The 17,394-nt window shown below is 36.3% G+C and overlaps 2 protein-coding genes across 2 annotated transcripts; one reads left to right on the top strand and one right to left on the bottom strand.

Moving 5' to 3' along the window:
- Window positions 1–440: 440 nt before the first annotated feature.
- On the bottom strand, window positions 441–12,394 carry LOC123874095 (succinate dehydrogenase [ubiquinone] flavoprotein subunit, mitochondrial). The gene is made up of 13 exons (XM_045919276.1): window positions 12,214–12,394; window positions 11,474–11,729; window positions 11,274–11,347; window positions 10,809–10,984; window positions 10,267–10,419; window positions 8,137–8,294; window positions 6,635–6,799; window positions 5,795–5,994; window positions 4,939–5,136; window positions 3,976–4,120; window positions 3,422–3,657; window positions 3,030–3,194; window positions 441–2,513 (listed from the first exon to the last, which is right to left on the bottom strand). Exons 1-12 carry the CDS (start codon window positions 12,259–12,261, stop codon window positions 3,039–3,041), a joined length of 1,965 nt encoding a protein of 654 aa, XP_045775232.1. The 5' UTR covers window positions 12,262–12,394; the 3' UTR covers window positions 441–2,513; window positions 3,030–3,038.
- A 1,020-nt stretch (window positions 12,395–13,414) lies between these two features.
- LOC123874096 (transcription initiation factor TFIID subunit 11) lies at window positions 13,415–17,329 on the top strand. Its single transcript, XM_045919277.1, has 5 exons — window positions 13,415–13,596; window positions 13,666–13,770; window positions 14,939–15,368; window positions 15,669–15,853; window positions 16,645–17,329. Exons 1-5 carry the CDS (start codon window positions 13,545–13,547, stop codon window positions 16,776–16,778), a joined length of 906 nt encoding a protein of 301 aa, XP_045775233.1. The 5' UTR covers window positions 13,415–13,544; the 3' UTR covers window positions 16,779–17,329.
- Window positions 17,330–17,394: the final 65 nt, after the last annotated feature.

The following is a 17,394-nucleotide window of genomic DNA, read 5'->3' as shown; positions in this document are numbered from 1 at the left end:
TGTGCTATGCAAAGAGCAGACAACAGACTTTATGCATAGAATTATGTTAAACTATCACCATATTATGGACTTAATGAAATACGTTTATACCTAGTTATTCATAGGGGTACATGACATGAGTTCACTATCAGCTTTACTGGACCGACAGATTCTAGGGATAAAATTATCATGTTATCTATTGATCCGTTGAACAAATCACCATACCACTTCGACAACCTACAGACGGAAAAATGTGGGGACGATAAAATTAAATGACGCCATAGTAGGTCTTAGGATGCAACCGATACTGTGCAAGTCATATTGCTACTCAAGTAGTACCCATCACATGTTCCGTAATACGCATTATTAGCACTCGAAAACACGGTGCGTTCGGCGCGTGCAGCCCAGGCGATGGGAATGTGCGACATGAATTATCGGATTTGGAGCAAAAAAACATCATATTTACATACACATTTATATAATATTTAACATACATAAGTCTTAAAATCTACAAGAAAATTGTACAAGGCTAATTTTGTTGTACACAATCTCTAATTTATACTTAATTGACAGATTGTTAAAGTAAAGTAATTTTTAGGTGTTTAAAAATTTATATAAGTTAGCGTTTGACTGCAATCCGACCTGCTGGCAAGTGGTGATGCAGCCTAAGATGAAGCCCGCTGGAGATGAAAATAAAAGATGATTAAATATTACAAATATTTTTTTATTTAGAGCACAAGGACATTTTATTTTTATTTATTTTACTTTCACAGGTCACAGGTAACGAAAAGGATTACGGATAATAATTTATTATAACATCTAACGGGTCAATCTAGTGCTATCTTTTACCACAGGGAATGCCGTGAAAAGGATAACAATACATATTTTAGACCAGCCAGTTTAGTATAGTTTAGAGATTGTGTCTAACAGTATCAGCAGCATTATCATAAAATAAATAATCGATTTAATACTGCAAACAGAACCATTATATTGTATCAATATTATACATCAGTCAATAATTATACGTATTATAAAAATTCATGTACTGTCAATAGTTATTGCAACATTTAATTGATGAATTATTCAAAATAAACAAGTTAAATAAATCATTATATTTGTAGTGAGAAAATACCTCGAAAAACATGATTTCATTCTACCTTAAGTACCTCGGTGCTGCTGATTTCTAATTACTAACAAATTAAAATTAAAAATGCTGCTCAATAGGTAGTTACATTTGTAAATAATAAATATTTAAATCTATAGTTTAGAAGAAAACATGAACAGGCATCGGGCATAGCTCAAAATATGATAAAAATTTCATGATGTATGACATACTACATATACGATTTTTTTAATATATATAAGTAAATGTTAACAATGTATTTATCAGCCACAATAAACGCTTGTTACTCTTAAACTACTCTAAAATGAACTATGAAATAAATAATGGTGCGAAAGTGCGTGTTCACATAAAAGTTACGAACACGGGCGCGACGTGCTCTCATCTGTATTAAACTTTGTAGTTGTAGGTAAAGACTCGGTTGCGTCTTCTTGTCGGTCTGTGTTATACCATACGTTTCAGATGTGAATACTATAGCCATTAAGAAATGTAATGTAAAAATAGTAAAATATACTATTCGAAAAAAGTTGCTATAATCGAATCTTTAATTAAACATAGCTAAATGACCTTTCATGGGCTGCCAGTTTTTACGAAAAATAAATGGCGTGGAGACAAAAATACACTGATACGAGTCAGTGACGCAGTACACCTACATTAAGGATCTATAGATAGGATAAAATAGTAGACTGACTCATTATTGTTATGTGAATTCGAAACCATCGACATTCGACAAATTTTTGTATGATGCACAGTTTTGCTCTGAGCCTGGATGTCACTTTTCTATGTAAGTTTAGTTATTTACATGTTGTATAAAAAGTGTACGTACATACGTACGTATGTTATATTTTTTTATATTAAGATTATTCTAAATAAAATAGAGAAGTAGGAACTGGTTCATTGACTCATTCACAGTGACACAACTGAACCACGTCACATCACTATTACTTTAAATATGGCGTCTCTATTTGACATTAGCTCCTATCAAGGCGCTTTTTTTAGTTAAAATTTTTACTACTAGTTAAAGTTTATTCCTACAACAATGTACACATTATACCATAGACACGATACACGATACATGGCGTATATAATTCGTGCTTGGTGATGAGTAAGACAGAAGATAAAAACGCGTGAGTGGAACAGATAGCTCTCTACAAATGTAAACCAAGTGTTCTAGTTTTAAGATTTCACTTTAGATATGTATGTAACATAGCTACTTCTTTTTACTTATATCGCACAACAAACGCAAAACTATTTCAACTCAAAAACCATTTTCTTAGAATAGATGAATTGAAATAATTTTTTCAGAAAGAATATTTTGAAAGAGTTGTACGTAAACACGCACTTAGACCAAGATGCATACTGAAGTAATACTTCTTAGCCCAGTCAGCACTCAGCAGCCATTTTGTGAGATTACCTAAAAAAGATTTCAAGTTGTTAATCTTTTATATTCATGAGCTCAGAATTTTCTCCTCTTTCATTTGACATCACACTGGATATAGTAGCAAAAAAAATTTTTGGAGACCTCCACTTTATTTGATGTAATATCCGTTGGGTCAATTTTTTTCGTATAAAATATAGCCTATGTCACCTGGACCTTTACAATGAATCAATTGACATCTTATTCACCAAAACCGGCCCATTAGTTTAGGCTCTACGCTGGAACACGCAAAATCTGGATACATAACATACATAGTTCCCGACACAGGCGCAGCAAATGCTGAGTGGTGTCCATTTTGGCACCACACACCACGCGTCCCATTTTAAATTTTATTTATTTTAAGTTATCTTTTTGTTGGTACCAAATAAACAGTTTTTCTTTCTTTCTTTCTTTCTATACATACATACATAGACTGCTAAAATCATAACCCTTCCTTTTGGCTTTCCCGCAGTCGGGTAAAAAATGATAAGTTAATTTGAATAAATGAATCACCTAAGTATCCTAGTAGGTGCGTATGACGGGCGGCACAGTCTTGCACTCCTGCTGGTCGAGCGTGTGGTCGATGACGGGTCGATAGCTCAGCTTGGTGGCGCCCGTGCCGGCGTCGGTCTCCGCTATCGTGTGCTTCCTCCAGTGCTGTTCGAACGGCAGCTTCGTCTAAACCAACAGAATAGGCATGATGACTACTAGTCAAAACAGCGACTTTTTATCAAACGTCAAAACGCTCGCTTAGTATGGGAGCTTGTATGAAATACACAGATGTGACGTCATAAACATTTGCCGTAATTTGATAATTTAAAATGGTTAGCATACTGAAAACTAACAGCGGATGTGGAATTTACGAATTTTGGAAGACCTTAATGATACCTAAGAAATAAACTAACCTGTCCATCCAAAGGCTTGGAGTAGTCCAATTCATCGCGGCGAGTTTTGAAGTCCTCCCTGGCGTGCGCGCCGCGGGATTCCTCGCGCGCCAATGCGCCCTCCACAATCTGCACCGAGTTGATGAGGAGGTTCTGCAGCTCCAGGGTTTCCACCAGGTCGCTGTTCCAGATCAGGGACCTATCCGATACTTTGACGTCGGCCATTTGCTTGTATATCTCGTGGATTTGTTGGTGACCTGGAGATTTTGTGGGGTTTTAGAGAAAAGAGGTGATCAGGCAAGTCGCGTGCGGACTTGACCGCTCCGCAATATTCATTCAGCAATAAGCACTAATTCTGTTAGTAGAAAAAAACCAAGAAAAAACATTTTTAATGCGTTTTAGGCTGCACGCCAAAAAATTTTAACCTGGAATTTTAGTGAAGTTCTTGCCACATTTTTTGTATTTCTTCATAATAAGTTTCGTATGGCGGAAGAATATTTTGTAACCTCAGCAAGAATAAAACGCTTTCTTATGCTATTATATTAATGTAATGTGGTAATATTGTTGTTACTAACCTTCTTCAAGCGTGCTCTTCTGCCTGAACACAGCGGCGTTCTTCTGCATGCACTTCTGCATCCTCAAACGCAGATCCGCCGTTGAGATGTTGCCATTTGCGTACCGCAACTTGTCTAGGTTTGCGATACTCTCTTGTCCTGTCGTCTGAAACAATAAAAATTATATTTATATGTATTATCTTTAAACTATGCATTCACTAGCTGATGTCCGCGACTACATCCGCGTGGATATAGGTTTTTTAAAAATCCAGGGTATAAGTGGTAATCCAGGGTATAATCTACCTCCATTCCAAATTTTAACCAAATCCGTCCAGTTTTTGCGTGAAAGAGTAATAAACATACAGACATACACACAAACTTTCACCTTTATAATATTAGTGCGATAGTGTGATAAAGAAATGTAAATAGGCTATTGACTCATTTTGGAAATTGTTTCAAATTGTTCCTTACTACATAATAAGCAAAAAACAGTTGTTCACACAATGTGAACCTAGTTAAACTTATTTACTAGCGCGTGACGTCATAAACAAGTGTCATGTGAACAGCACCATTACAGAAATGTCGTATTTGGTGCGATTTTCAAAAAAATTATCATGATCAACAGACCAGACTAGAGACAATATAGAAATAAGAAATTCTCAAATGGGCCCTGTCGGGAATCGAACCCGGGACCTCCCACTTATAAAACCACTGTGCCAGGGAGGTCGTCATTGTGATGCGAGGACCACCACCACCAGGCACCCTCACAGCGGTCCGTAAGGGCCACGGCGCGTGCGGCTCGCAGTCTCAACCGCGACGCGCAGCGAGCCGAGTCCCTATGAAAAAGGACCCCGGATGGGTTCGAAACTAGTCGTCTTACATCGACTAAATACGTAAGTATAGCTGGTGTATTGTATACATCGATGTATTGTATACTTAAAATGGAAATAACTAACGATAGTTTAAATATTAAAAATAAGTTACCTCCTTGAGCGGGGCCTGCGAGTCTCCCGGGCGGCTGGTGTCGGCGACGGTGATGGCGCAGGCGCGGCCGAACACCACGATGTCGAGGAGCGAGTTGGCGCCCAGCCTGTTGGCGCCGTGCACGGAGGCGCAGGAGGCCTCTCCCGCCGCGAGCAGACCGGGTACTAAGTGGTCTTGTCCGTTTTTGTGGACGAGAACCTGTGGGGAAATTACAAATTACACAAACATATACCAATCTTGATGGAAAAATTATCTATACTTAATATTATAGTGAGAAAGTGTGTCTGTCTGTCTGTCTGCTAGCTTTTCACGGCCCAGCAGTTTAACCGATTTTGATAAAATTTGGTACAGCGTTAGCTTAGATCCCGGGAAAGGACATGGACTAATTTTCATCCCGGAAAATTAAAGCGTTCCCACGGGATTTTAAAATACCTAAATCCACGGTCATTATGAACATAAACATGAGCAGTCTATAGTATTTACACATGATAAATAAAAAACTGAGGAGGTCTGTTTAAGAAGCAGAGTTACGAACAAAGCATGACAAGCTTAATATGGGCGTATATCATTCACTGAACCGACAGACGTTGGGGTCCGAAAGAGAGACGACGATATCAAGTGAGTGGCAGTGAGCTGCTGGACCTGGATACCTATATCTAATAGTGGACATTCGTCGCTTGAGAGCGAAGACGATACCCAAATGCTTCCTTCCTGGTATTTTTTTTTAATAAAAATAGCGAGCAAACGAGCAGTCAGGTCACCGTATGTTAAGTGATTGCCACCGCCCATAAACATTTGCAGCACCAGAGGAACCACCAATGCGTTGCTGGTGTAAGTAACGGCTGAATCTGCTCACCTCCCCGCGGAAGTTGGTGGGAGTGCCGCCCATGTTGTAGTGCACGGTGGGCAGCACGGGGATGGGCTCCTTGGTGACGTCGACGCCCGCGAAGATCATGGCCGTCTCCGAGATGCCGGGCAGGCGCTGCTTCAGCTGGTCGGGCGGCAGGTGGTGCAGCTGCAAGTGCACATGGTCCTTCTCTGGCCCGCAACCTCTACCTACGCGCGAAAATACCTTTGAAAACGTTTTTTAAAGGCTGCATCCTATGCTTGTTAAACCCCCGAGCAAAACACTGCGCTAAAGTTCAAGCCCGTTAGGGAACTTGTAACAAAACGAGGCTTCGACATCACTGGCAGGTGTCAAATGTTCCCAAATTTGACGCTAGGTAGGCTATGAAACGGCAATTTTTCTTTGATTTCACGTCATCCATAATACATACGTTTACGTAATGAATTTATTCAATTATCATTATTATCATCACCATTAGGTACATCAATTAAGTTATTAATCCATTTAAATTCAACACTTGACCATAAAAAGTGCACGAATTGTACTTGGTCGGAATAAAAGACTTTAAACTTTGAATATCAAATTAAATAAAATATTTTTTTTACAATACTTTTGTGTTTTCTTTACATGAACCGATTTAATTTTAAAAAATAAAGTAAATATTAATAATGTTAACAAAACAACAAAAGTGAGGCAAATGCTTGGCTTCATGCATTGCCTCCTAATTCCCAAAATACAGATTACTTTAATTTCCAACTAACACAATTAGATAAACAATTGAATAAAGAGTTTTGCTGGGTTCAATTTTTCTTTTTAATAAGAATTACAACTCATTTAAAGTGAACTCACCCTCCATAATTTCGACAGTCATGGCCCTGGACACGACGTCTCGGCTGGCGAGGTCCTTGGCGACGGGCGCGTACCTCTCCATGAAGCGCTCGCCCTTCGCGTTGACGAGGAAGCCGCCCTCGCCGCGGCAGCCCTCCGTCATGAGGCAACCCGCGCCGTAGATACCTGGGTTTTAAGGGGCCAGAACCAACCAAAAATGTGAGAAGGATAGATTCATTCACTGTAGTGCACTGAGAAAGAGACGGCAATAAAGCAACGTTGGCCGCCACGAGATAATAAATTAAAATGACAGCGTTTTGAAACTAAACTAGATTACAACATGGGGTTATTCAAGGGGCGGACCAACTAATTCCTGAAAGGCCGGCAACGCATCGGCGGTACCTCTGGTGCTGCAAATGTTAATAGGCGGCGGTAATCACTTAACACCAGATGATCCGCCTGCTCGTTTGCTCGCTATTTTTTATTTAAAAAAAAAACTGTTAGTAAACGAAAACCCATGACATTTTTGGAAGTTATAATAATAATTACTGTCCACATAATAAAAAAACTTCGAACATTCTTTCCTTATCAAACTTATCTGCTTTTTATCATAAGACTGAAAAAATAAACCCCCCTAGAGAGAAGTTTACATATCCTACATATTTTTAAGTTCACAATATACCTACTTCGTTGCAATATTCGAACTACAAAACTGATAAGATAACCACCAAGGCGTAAATTTTAAAGATACTACGCAAATTTATCTCGCTGGATTAAAAAATCTTTTCACTTGTTGATTGATATCATATCAGCTTTTGATTATAAGATTTTGAGCCACTTTGTAGCTGCACTCAGATTTTATAAAGCCCTGATAGTGATTTGTGTTCGTTTAGTTAGCGCCACAATATCAGATTCATTCTATAATTTTGTAAAGTGTCGAAAAAGAACCTCTGGAAAGTAACTGCTGAAAGTCCGTGGCCGAAGAAAAAAGGCGACAGTGCGCTAACTACTCTAAGCCTGAGATCTATACTATATACTTTACTAGCTGATACCCGCGACTTCGTTCGCGTGGATGTAGGTTTTTTAAAATTCCGTGGGAACTCTTTGATTTTCCGGGATAAAAAGTAGCCTATGTGCTAATCCAGGGTATAATCTATCTCCATTCTAAATTTCAGCCCAATCCGTCCAGTAGTTTTTGCGTGAAGGAGTAACAAACATACATACATACACACACACACACACACACACACATACACACACACACACATACATACTTTCTCCTTTATAATATTAGTGTGATAGTGTGATACTATTACCTGTTATAGTCCGCGCATTATGAATTGAGTCGTTGGGCAATAAATCATTCTAATCAGTCTATCTCGGCTCGCACTCATTGGGCTTATGAAGCGTAGCGTTAGCGTATAATGATGTGCGCATAATATCAGGTAGTCTATTATACCTAATAGTTAATTAGTAGATACTAATAGGATAACACCGGCTCTATGTCCATTGTCAAGTATTACCAGTGGGGTGGAACTGCACGAACTCCATATCCTCGTTCTGCAGGCCGGCGCGCGCCGCCATGGCCGTGCCGTCGCCCGTGCACGTGTGCGCCGACGTGCAGCTGAAGTACGAGCGTCCCGTGCCGCCCGTCGCCAGGATCGTGTTCTTGGCTTGGAACCTGACACAAAATAATCCTTGTGTCTACTGCACTAAAGTTGATAATATTATACTCGCAAGCACAACTTCAAAAGATAAAAGCATACTTAAGCAAATATAAAAAAAAAATATTTAAGCGTTTAAAAAACGTCGTCATATCAATTATAAATCTGACGGCTGAACTCACGTGATAAGTCGGAGTATACGAGACTAATTTCGAACCTGTCAAAGATCTTTTTCCAAAGGGCCTCTGTTCGCGACGCGGCACCAAGGAGGAGTTAGTCTGTTTCGAGACTAGTCGGGCATACTCCGACTAATTTTGTCAATTTAGCCGTCAGAGATTTATAAATCTTTTTTATTTGAAATATCTGAGGTTAATTTTGTTAGTAGAGTACAATCTGATTGTTCTGATACTTATGAGTAATATTAATAACTATTGCCATAAACTTGACAAAAATAAATAAAATCATTATGTTTGTGGCCGTATTACCACATAATATAATGTATTCATGGATATTGGCAAGTCCATCTTACTCGCAAACATGTTCAGATTGCTGTTGTCAGTCTTGTCAGCAGTGATGAATCTTTTTTAGACATCATTACATGATGTCTGTTATGAATTTGAAAAAGTCGCCTCTTTTCTAAAATGTCGCAAAGTAAGCTGAACTTTATTTCCATTACAGAAAGTACAAAATTGTGTGAAGCATAATGAAAAAAAGGCGCGAATGTGTAGGTCGATTTTTGAATCTTTTCCTTACTAATACCTACTTATTATGCACCAAAAATGCAAGTCATAAAAATCATCCTCTCAATATAAAATTATAAATTATATTACACACACACCCCTTATATTATTTCATGAAACAACAAACAATATAGAATACAGCGAAAATATTATATCTTAAAATATACGACGCGTGCTCAGATTGATAATATCATGAAACATTTTTATTATTGATATTTTTGATAAACAGAATTACTACGTAATGGAAAATATCAACACAGATTAGGTGATTCTTGAGATTATCGTACTAATGCTTTGTGTCAATAGAATTTTATCTGTTCATGTGTACATTATAATACGCACAACAGACGGAAACGTTTGAATGCGGAAACCAGCCCAGAGAGAAGAAGAAGTGTACATTATAATATGCAGTATAATAAAGAGTAGAAAGATACCCCACATATTAGCGCATTGAACAAAATTAATCTACAAAATATAGCATCAGTGAAGCGTATTATCCATTGTGATTTACATTTATCGACTTTGGTCAATAAAAGGCAAATCAGGACAACAAACAAACAAAAGGGAATATAAAATGTGTTGAGGTACTTTGGGATAGAATGGCATTCAAAGCATGGGGTCACAATATATATTGTGACTAAAACGTTCTTTAACTCAGAAAATGATAACTTCCCACATTTACATTCTTAAATAAATAAGAAAAGAACATATTTTTAAGTTAAACTTCATTCTTCAGTAAATAATTATTCTAAGTTGTGAAAGTGTTTTTCTATCAGTTTATTACTTGTTCATAGCTCATTTTTTGCTTGAAGAATGATTGACCTAATAGTATCAACACTACATATTGCATGATATATTTACATAGCAGTTATCATATATTTGCTAATTGCAACTGTTAAACGATTTTATACAGCTGAGTTAATATTGGCACACGATATTGTCATTCAATTAGCATTTACCATATGTAATATGTATATACAAAAAAATTGGGAAGGTATACCAGGTTTCGACAATTTTTATTGATACTTTGGTTTTCAACCATGCTATGACTATTTTAAATAATCGGAACTTAATAAATTTCGCAGTTTTTAAGGAAAATGAATGGTAAAATTTTATATATATCTCCATTACTTGTACATACTAAAAGCGTTTGTAAAATATTTATATAATAATAGAAAACAAAGTGGCTTTCAAGCTATTGAACAAAAGTCACTCAAGTACGAAGGAAAAATAAGGTATAATTTCTTACCTATGCAGGGTTCCATCTTCAAGGTTGAGTGCAATGCAGCCCTTGCAGACTCCATCCTCCATCAACAGGTCCAAGGCAAAGTATTCAATGAAATATTCGCAATCGTATCGTAGAGATTGTCCGTAAAGTGTATGTAACAGGGAGTGGCCAGTTCTGTTAAAGTAATAGTTTGTGTGTAGTAATCCATGCTAATATTATAATAATGCGAAAGTGTTTCAGTCTGTCTGCTAGCTTTTCATGGCCTATCGGAACGATTTTGACGAAATTTGGTACAGAGATAGCTTGCATCCCGCAACTATATAGACTACATTTTACTCTCGAGAATCAGAGGTTTCCGCAGGATTAAAATATATATATACACGCAGATGAAATCGCGGGTATCATACTCTAAAATCTAGAAGTACAGTTATTTAAACGACTAAAGCTAACGTTTGGTGAATCCAAACCAAAAGTACAAAAACGCACACCTTTTTTAAAAACCTTAATCCATGTGGATGAAGTCATATCATAATCATATCATCTAGTTTACAATAATTGCTCACCTATCAGCTACAGCACAGCATCTATGGGCTTGTCCACCCTTTCCGAACTTTAGAGATTGACCACCAAAGGCTCTCTGGTAAATCTTTCCCTCTGGCGTACGAGAGAATGGCATGCCATAGTTGTCCAGTTCAATCACAGCATGAGGCGCCTCTCTTGTCATGTAGTGTATGGCATCCTAGACAGAATATTAAATGGATTAAACTGTTTATGGCCAGCTAGACCAGTATAAACCACTACTGAAGAAGTTGTAACACCATACAATATACGGTTCCAGTACTAAGCTGTTAGTCTTAATCAATGGATTTATAGGACAAAATTCTTTGAAAACATTAAAAACATGGTGAATCTGAATATATTCCTATTATTGTTTCATTTCATTAAGATGTCACAACATGGTGGAAACTTTTCCCTTTATTACTTCAGAATGTATTATTAGTAAGCTTATCATGGTTTGTTATGCTTACCTGGTCTCCAAGCCAATCAGAACCCTTGACAGTGTCATACATATGCCACAGCCAATTATCTTCCTCCATGTTACCTTAAATATAAAATTAATTTTAAAATTCCACATCATATGAGAAACTGTATGAGTTAAAGATGCCATATTCCTTTGTAATTAGTTGGTTCATTTGTAGTCATAGGTAGTTGCAATAATGCTGCTTACCTAGTGCTGCATTAATGCCTCCCTGTGCAGCAACTGTGTGCGATCTTGTAGGGAACAGCTTGGTAACTACAGCTGTCTTGAACCCTTCCTGCACTAAGCCAAAGGCTGCCCTGAGACCGGCTCCACCCGCTCCAATCACCAAAGCATCATGTTGGTGATCAACTACTGTGTAGCCTTTCCCTGTGTTGACTGTAGCATCTTTCAGTGGAGATGCACCTCCCACTGATAAATGTAGGTTTCTATAGACATGAGTGGCCTGAAACAACAATAAACACAACTTCAATAAAATGCTTTTTCATGAAAGATCACTTGACTATAGATGGAAAACAAAAATAATGATGAAGACTACAATAGGATAAGACACAGATGAATATTAGCTTTTATTTTGAAGAAGTTACTCAAGTTGTTAGCTGTATTGTTTTACATAAATTAAGGATAAGCAGGGTATAAGGAGCTTATACATAGATATGAGTAAAATGTTCTTAACGTATATAAACTTGTCGATTGATCGAAATCGAAAATTTTAGCTTAGGTATAAAAAACAGGTTTGGTATGCAATAGAGATACTGGAAAAATTCTAAATGCATGGCAGGTCATGTGTGGTACTTAAATTAGATAATTTCAACGCTATTTATTGAGTTTATAAGACATTTATACCTTCAAAACATTTCTATTTCGTAATATTACATAACAAAATAATGGAATATACGCATACGCAATAATTATTATTTTGCAATTACCAGAGCGGCAGGACTGCGGGATAAAGCTGCTTTCATTAATGCACTCATGATGGAACTCCCTGTCCGCACCAGAGTACGATTTTATAAACTTTTAGTCTACAATTTTTGAGAATTAATGCTGCGTGACCGACATTCACACGGCCAACTTTTCCTTATCTATCTGTCAGAGACCTGTCAAAAACAAGATTTGTTCAAAATCGATAACGTCCTTTTAATGAAATGAAAGTCATGAAGTCAACAAAAAGCTCTTAAAATAAAGATGTGTAAAAGCTAAAAAAGCACATTCTTAATAGTGCTAACGGGTATCTTTAGAAAGTCGTCTAATAAGTCATAAAATTAAATAAAATTAATATAGTTAATAACTACAAGTAGGGAATAAGGCACTAAGAGCCAGCGAGCGCCAGACCTTAATTATTTTATAAAAGCTGAAAGTTTCTCTGCTTATTGTCATCTGTCATCCATCATCTAAACTTCATAGTTGCTGATCGTTCCTCCCTATGTTGGGGACGCAGGGAAAGTTTCAGCTTTTATAAAATAACGAAGGTCTGGCACTCGGCCTCGCTGGCTCTCTCTCTCTAACAAAAAATAAAAATACCTGCAAAAACTAATTTTGAAATAGTAGGTATAAATAGGTAACTAGGTAACTAGTAGGAACTCTTTATTTTCCGGGATAGAAAATCAATCAATGCATTCAATGGGATGAATCCCATGTCTGTACATTAAAATCGGTTCAGTGGTTGGGCCATGAAAACGTAGCAGACAGATATTCGTATAACATTAGTATGGAATACTGAATAATAACTTACTAGTAATCCGAGTTTACTAGTAACTATGTAGTTAGATCATCTCAATCTTAAATCATTAAGAAGTTTCTACAAGTAGTTTGTAAGCTGTAACTCAAACAAACGAACATTTCATTTCATTAGGGGTTTTCTTTCATGGTTTGTAGTGAAGCTTGGAAATAAATGTGTTTTTTCATATACCTTCACCCAAAATTATAATTTATATAAGGAAATATATTAGTTACAAAATAAGAGTGACGGTCGACTTGCGCTTGGTCAGGTTTTGTATAAGCTGAGAATAAGCTGGAAACATTTCCAAAAATCCTCACCACTATACCAATGTTACCCGTTCCTACTGTACGACACAAACGTCGTTTGTTGAGTCAATGGACCAATGGTGTCAACCATCTGTCAATTGTCAAAAAATGAAAACAAACAAGCTTGTATTTTCATTTTTACTAATTATTCGCTAAACTAAAAATAATAAAATATAAATTAGATATAAATACCAAACCTAGAAATAGAAAACATTTTAGCAAATTGTAGGCAATGGCTGATAATCCAAGTAGTGATGGGTTGTCCGAAGCTGAAAGGTTAAGAGGTTAGTTCAAATTGCAATTAAAACTTAATTTGCCCTACTTCAGTTTTTCTAATAAATCTAAAATTTCAGAGGAAGAGTTGGCTCATGAGCTAGATCATAGTGACTCTAATGAAGAAGACTCTCAAGATATTTCGTTGGAAATAGAAGATAAATTGCTTAGAGATGAACCAGAATGTAAGTATTCAAGCTTATTTTAAGATTCATTTAAGTAAGCTTCTTTTAAGCTAAATTCAAAGGATTTCGTCGTAGTGATTTAAAGGAACGTGATGCAAGTTTTTATTTAGGTAATGCTCGAACTATAGTTTAAATTTTTCTTTATTCTAGAAATATTTTAAACTGACTTATCCCCAAAAATTCATCCTCATGGACTTCACAAATTTCAATGGCACATATTACCTCCTAAGGGGTTGAATTTAAAAAAATCCTTTCTCAGCAGATATCTATGGTCTACGGACCTTGTGCTATTGTGCTACGACATAATAGCTATTTGCATGCAAAATTTGCCAGTAGTTTGAGCTGTAGGTATAGATCAATCAGTCAGTCATTTTTTCCTTTTATATATTTAGATAAACATAGATCTGAATGGAACTGTAAATGTTAATAATTATTAGTAGGTACTTAAATGATAATTAATTATTATTATTGTCGATAATATTTCATATAGTGGTTCTCATGATCATTATGAAATGGTACTAACATTTAAAACTGTAAATAAAACTTAACCTTTGCTCAAGCATTCAATATTCATTGCTTTTGCAAAATATACCCTTTTTTTGCTTAGGTGTTACTGTATTAGCAGACTAGTTGTGGTTATCATTTCAGCTGTGGTTCCTTTGACGATCTGCCACCACACTTCCCTGAAAACAGTGTTTCTTGCACATTTGTGTAATTTCCATTGTAGGCTATATTTGAACTGTCTATCTCATAGGCCATCTTTCCAAGTTTTGGGTGAACTGTTGCATGCTTTGGTGTCTTTGACTCTGTCTTGCACCACAAGTTATTCTATGGACACACTTATACACCTAGATGTGTGGTTGAAAAAGTGAAGATGTGTGCTTGTACAATGCTGCTTGGTGCTGAGCATTTCGAGAATGGCCCGGTTTGTTTCCTTTTCACTTCTTATTCCCTCCTCACTCTCTTCTAGGGTCCATCTATTTGAAGAGTAAAGAATTATGGGGAACACAAAGGGCCTAACTAGCTTAATAGTAATAGTCTTTATTATGTTATATGATTCCTGTATAATTTCCGTAGTTTATCCATAGCAGATATATAGTGGATAAAAATATTCCCTTCTGTGTCTAAAAAAAGTGTAACATTAAAATTAATTTATTGATCTTTACAGACACAACACTTACAAACTATAGTGAAAGCATACACAGCACAGATAATAAAAACATAATGGGAGATGAGTTTACTGAAAACTTACAAAATATTACAACTGAAGAAGGGCTCGGAAATGTCTATACTGAAACCACTGATAACTATATTACACAAACTGATACATTAACAGACAATAATGATCCCTATGAGTCATACATTAACGATTATTCTTTTGAGAATAATCATACTATAGATGAATCTCAGACAGAGATAAATAGAGAGGAATTAAAGCTAAGTGAAGGGAATAGTGATTTAGGAATTCCAAGTATAGGTGAGTATCAACAAAATGATACATCTATGGATTATCAAACTACAGAAGAAATGATGAGTGAAAGGGAAAGAGAGAGAAAAACTAAAAAAGAAATGGAGGAGGAAGAGAGAGAAAAAATGCAGTAAGTTTCTTTTAAATTGTATTCTAACAAATTGTCAGCATTATAATGTTGCATGCTGGTGTTATTAAAAATTTGTATATGTCTGGGTACACATTAGTAAGCACAATCATGAATCAATTTCTATTTAATTTTTAATTATATATCACCCTTAGCACAATGACGCAATTCACTCACGAAAGTGAAAATCATTTTTATTAATTTAAAAGGCTTTCCTTTCGCTACCACGTGTGAATGTGTCAGGGTGCATAAACCCTAAACCCCTAGTATCATGTTTGTAATGAAAAAAAAACACTTTTATAGAGTATTAGTATCAAACTTCACTGAAGAGCAGCTAAACCGATATGAGATGTACCGACGAGCGGCGTTCCCCAAGGCAGCTGTAAAACGATTGATGCAGACCATCACTGGCTGCTCGGTGGGTCAGAATGTGGTCATAGCCATGTCTGGTATTGCCAAAGTTTTCGTCGGAGAGGTGGTTGAAGAAGGTGTGTACTTTATTTACAGGCATAACACAACTGAGTAGGTTTCTGCAGTAGTAGAGCAGTGAGTGAAGGGTACGTTGTAGTGTCGCGAGAGCTCAGTGATTCGCCAACTTGTGATAACTGTTCAACCTCCTTGAGTTGTATGTAAACATGAGTCACTGATAATAAACGATTTTTGATTGTGATTTTTGAACTGTCGCCTCTCCTTCACCGCTCCACTATCTCAGGAGCCTACTCAGTTACGTGCTATACCTATAGGTTCTAGCTTTTGCCCTCACTCCTTCGCCTACGTAAAATCGCGGCTAGATCGTTTCAACTTGGGCTGAATTAGAACTAGTTCATTATGAAATGTGTGACTTAAGTATTCATTATTGCATGGTCGATACGCCGGACAATAATACTTGGACTAGCCAGAGTATCATAAGTATATTAAGCTTGTATGCCCTAAACCTGAGTAGCGCTTAGCTGTGACTTCACAGATCACAGAGTATTGTCTTTACATTGTGCTTATGTAACTCATTTTTCCACCAGGCAAAAATATATTGCTATAATTCACATATAATACTTTACATATTATAATACATTTTTTATGGTGAAAAACTGGCCTACTGGTATAAGTTATGGACAGCGTTACAACACGAATTTAGGCCATGGATACAATACAATATGTATGGTTTACGTGGTTCATAAAGATTATTGCATGGCATAAGTTAGTATAACGTCGGAAATCGTATACCGTTTTATAGTTTGTGACTTAAATCCGATATCTTAAGAGTGCCTGTCCATTTTTTCAGCCTTGGAAGTATTGGAAAACTCAGGTGAGCCAGGGCCTTTACAGCCAAAACACCTAAGAGAAGCCTTGAGGAGGCTACGAGTGAGAGGCGCAATACCTACCAGGAAAGCTTATAAAGGGACATTTAGGCTATAGCCCTGGGTACATTGGTAATTGTAAATATTTTTGTAATTTTCAAATTGTTACAATTAAGAAAAATATACTGAATAAATCTTTATAATGAAGCTTTTTGCCTCAACATAAACGACACACTGCGGCAAAATTAACCAAAGGTATTCAGAATCCAAAAGTACTTGTAAAATTTTATTTGCAATATCTAAGTTCAATGCACATTGCATTGAACTTAAATATTTTAGGAACAGTCAGGGACCTGGGAAAATTAAAACATATAAATATTCAAATGTTAATTTATTACATGATAATTGTAATAATTATTTATTATTATTATTTATTAAAACAATGCATTATAACAATAAGTTAGGATCATATTTTCAAACAATTGAAAATAAAATCAGTCTTGTTAAAAATGGCTACATTTGTAGAAAAGGCGATGTTAATAAGAAATTAATGAAGTGTATTTAAATTAAATTAAAAAAAACAACAACATACTTTTACTGATAAGTGCAAAAACGTAAAAATAAATAAAATACTTCATCGCAAAATTCCATTCAAAACACAAATAAAAATTGGCACTTAATTCATTCGTGATTGTAGTACTTAAATCGTTTTTAATGATCATGTATGTTGTTTG

Source organism: Maniola jurtina, chromosome 17 (genome assembly GCF_905333055.1).
Source record: "Maniola jurtina chromosome 17, ilManJurt1.1, whole genome shotgun sequence".
In the NCBI taxonomy this organism is placed as follows: domain Eukaryota; kingdom Metazoa; phylum Arthropoda; class Insecta; order Lepidoptera; family Nymphalidae; genus Maniola; species Maniola jurtina.
The sequence above is the reverse complement of the archived record's forward strand: the minus strand, read 5'-3'. Positions and strand labels throughout refer to the sequence as shown.

Coding starts and splice junctions, on each gene's coding strand:
- LOC123874096 (XM_045919277.1), top strand. CDS start 13,545: ATGGCTGATAATCCAAGTAGTGATGGGTTGTCCGAAGCTGAAAGGTTA. Junction 13,597..13,665: donor CGAAGCTGAAAGGTTAAGAG/GTTAGTTCAAAT, acceptor CTAAAATTTCAG/AGGAAGAGTTGGCTCATGAG. Junction 13,771..14,938: donor GCTTAGAGATGAACCAGAAT/GTAAGTATTCAA, acceptor TGATCTTTACAG/ACACAACACTTACAAACTAT.
- LOC123874095 (XM_045919276.1), bottom strand. CDS start 12,261: ATGAGTGCATTAATGAAAGCAGCTTTATCCCGCAGTCCTGCCGCTCTG. Junction 5,995..6,634: donor GACTGTCGAAATTATGGAGG/GTGAGTTCACTT, acceptor TTTCGCGCGTAG/GTAGAGGTTGCGGGCCAGAG. Junction 3,195..3,421: donor CCAAGCCTTTGGATGGACAG/GTTAGTTTATTT, acceptor CTGTTGGTTTAG/ACGAAGCTGCCGTTCGAACA.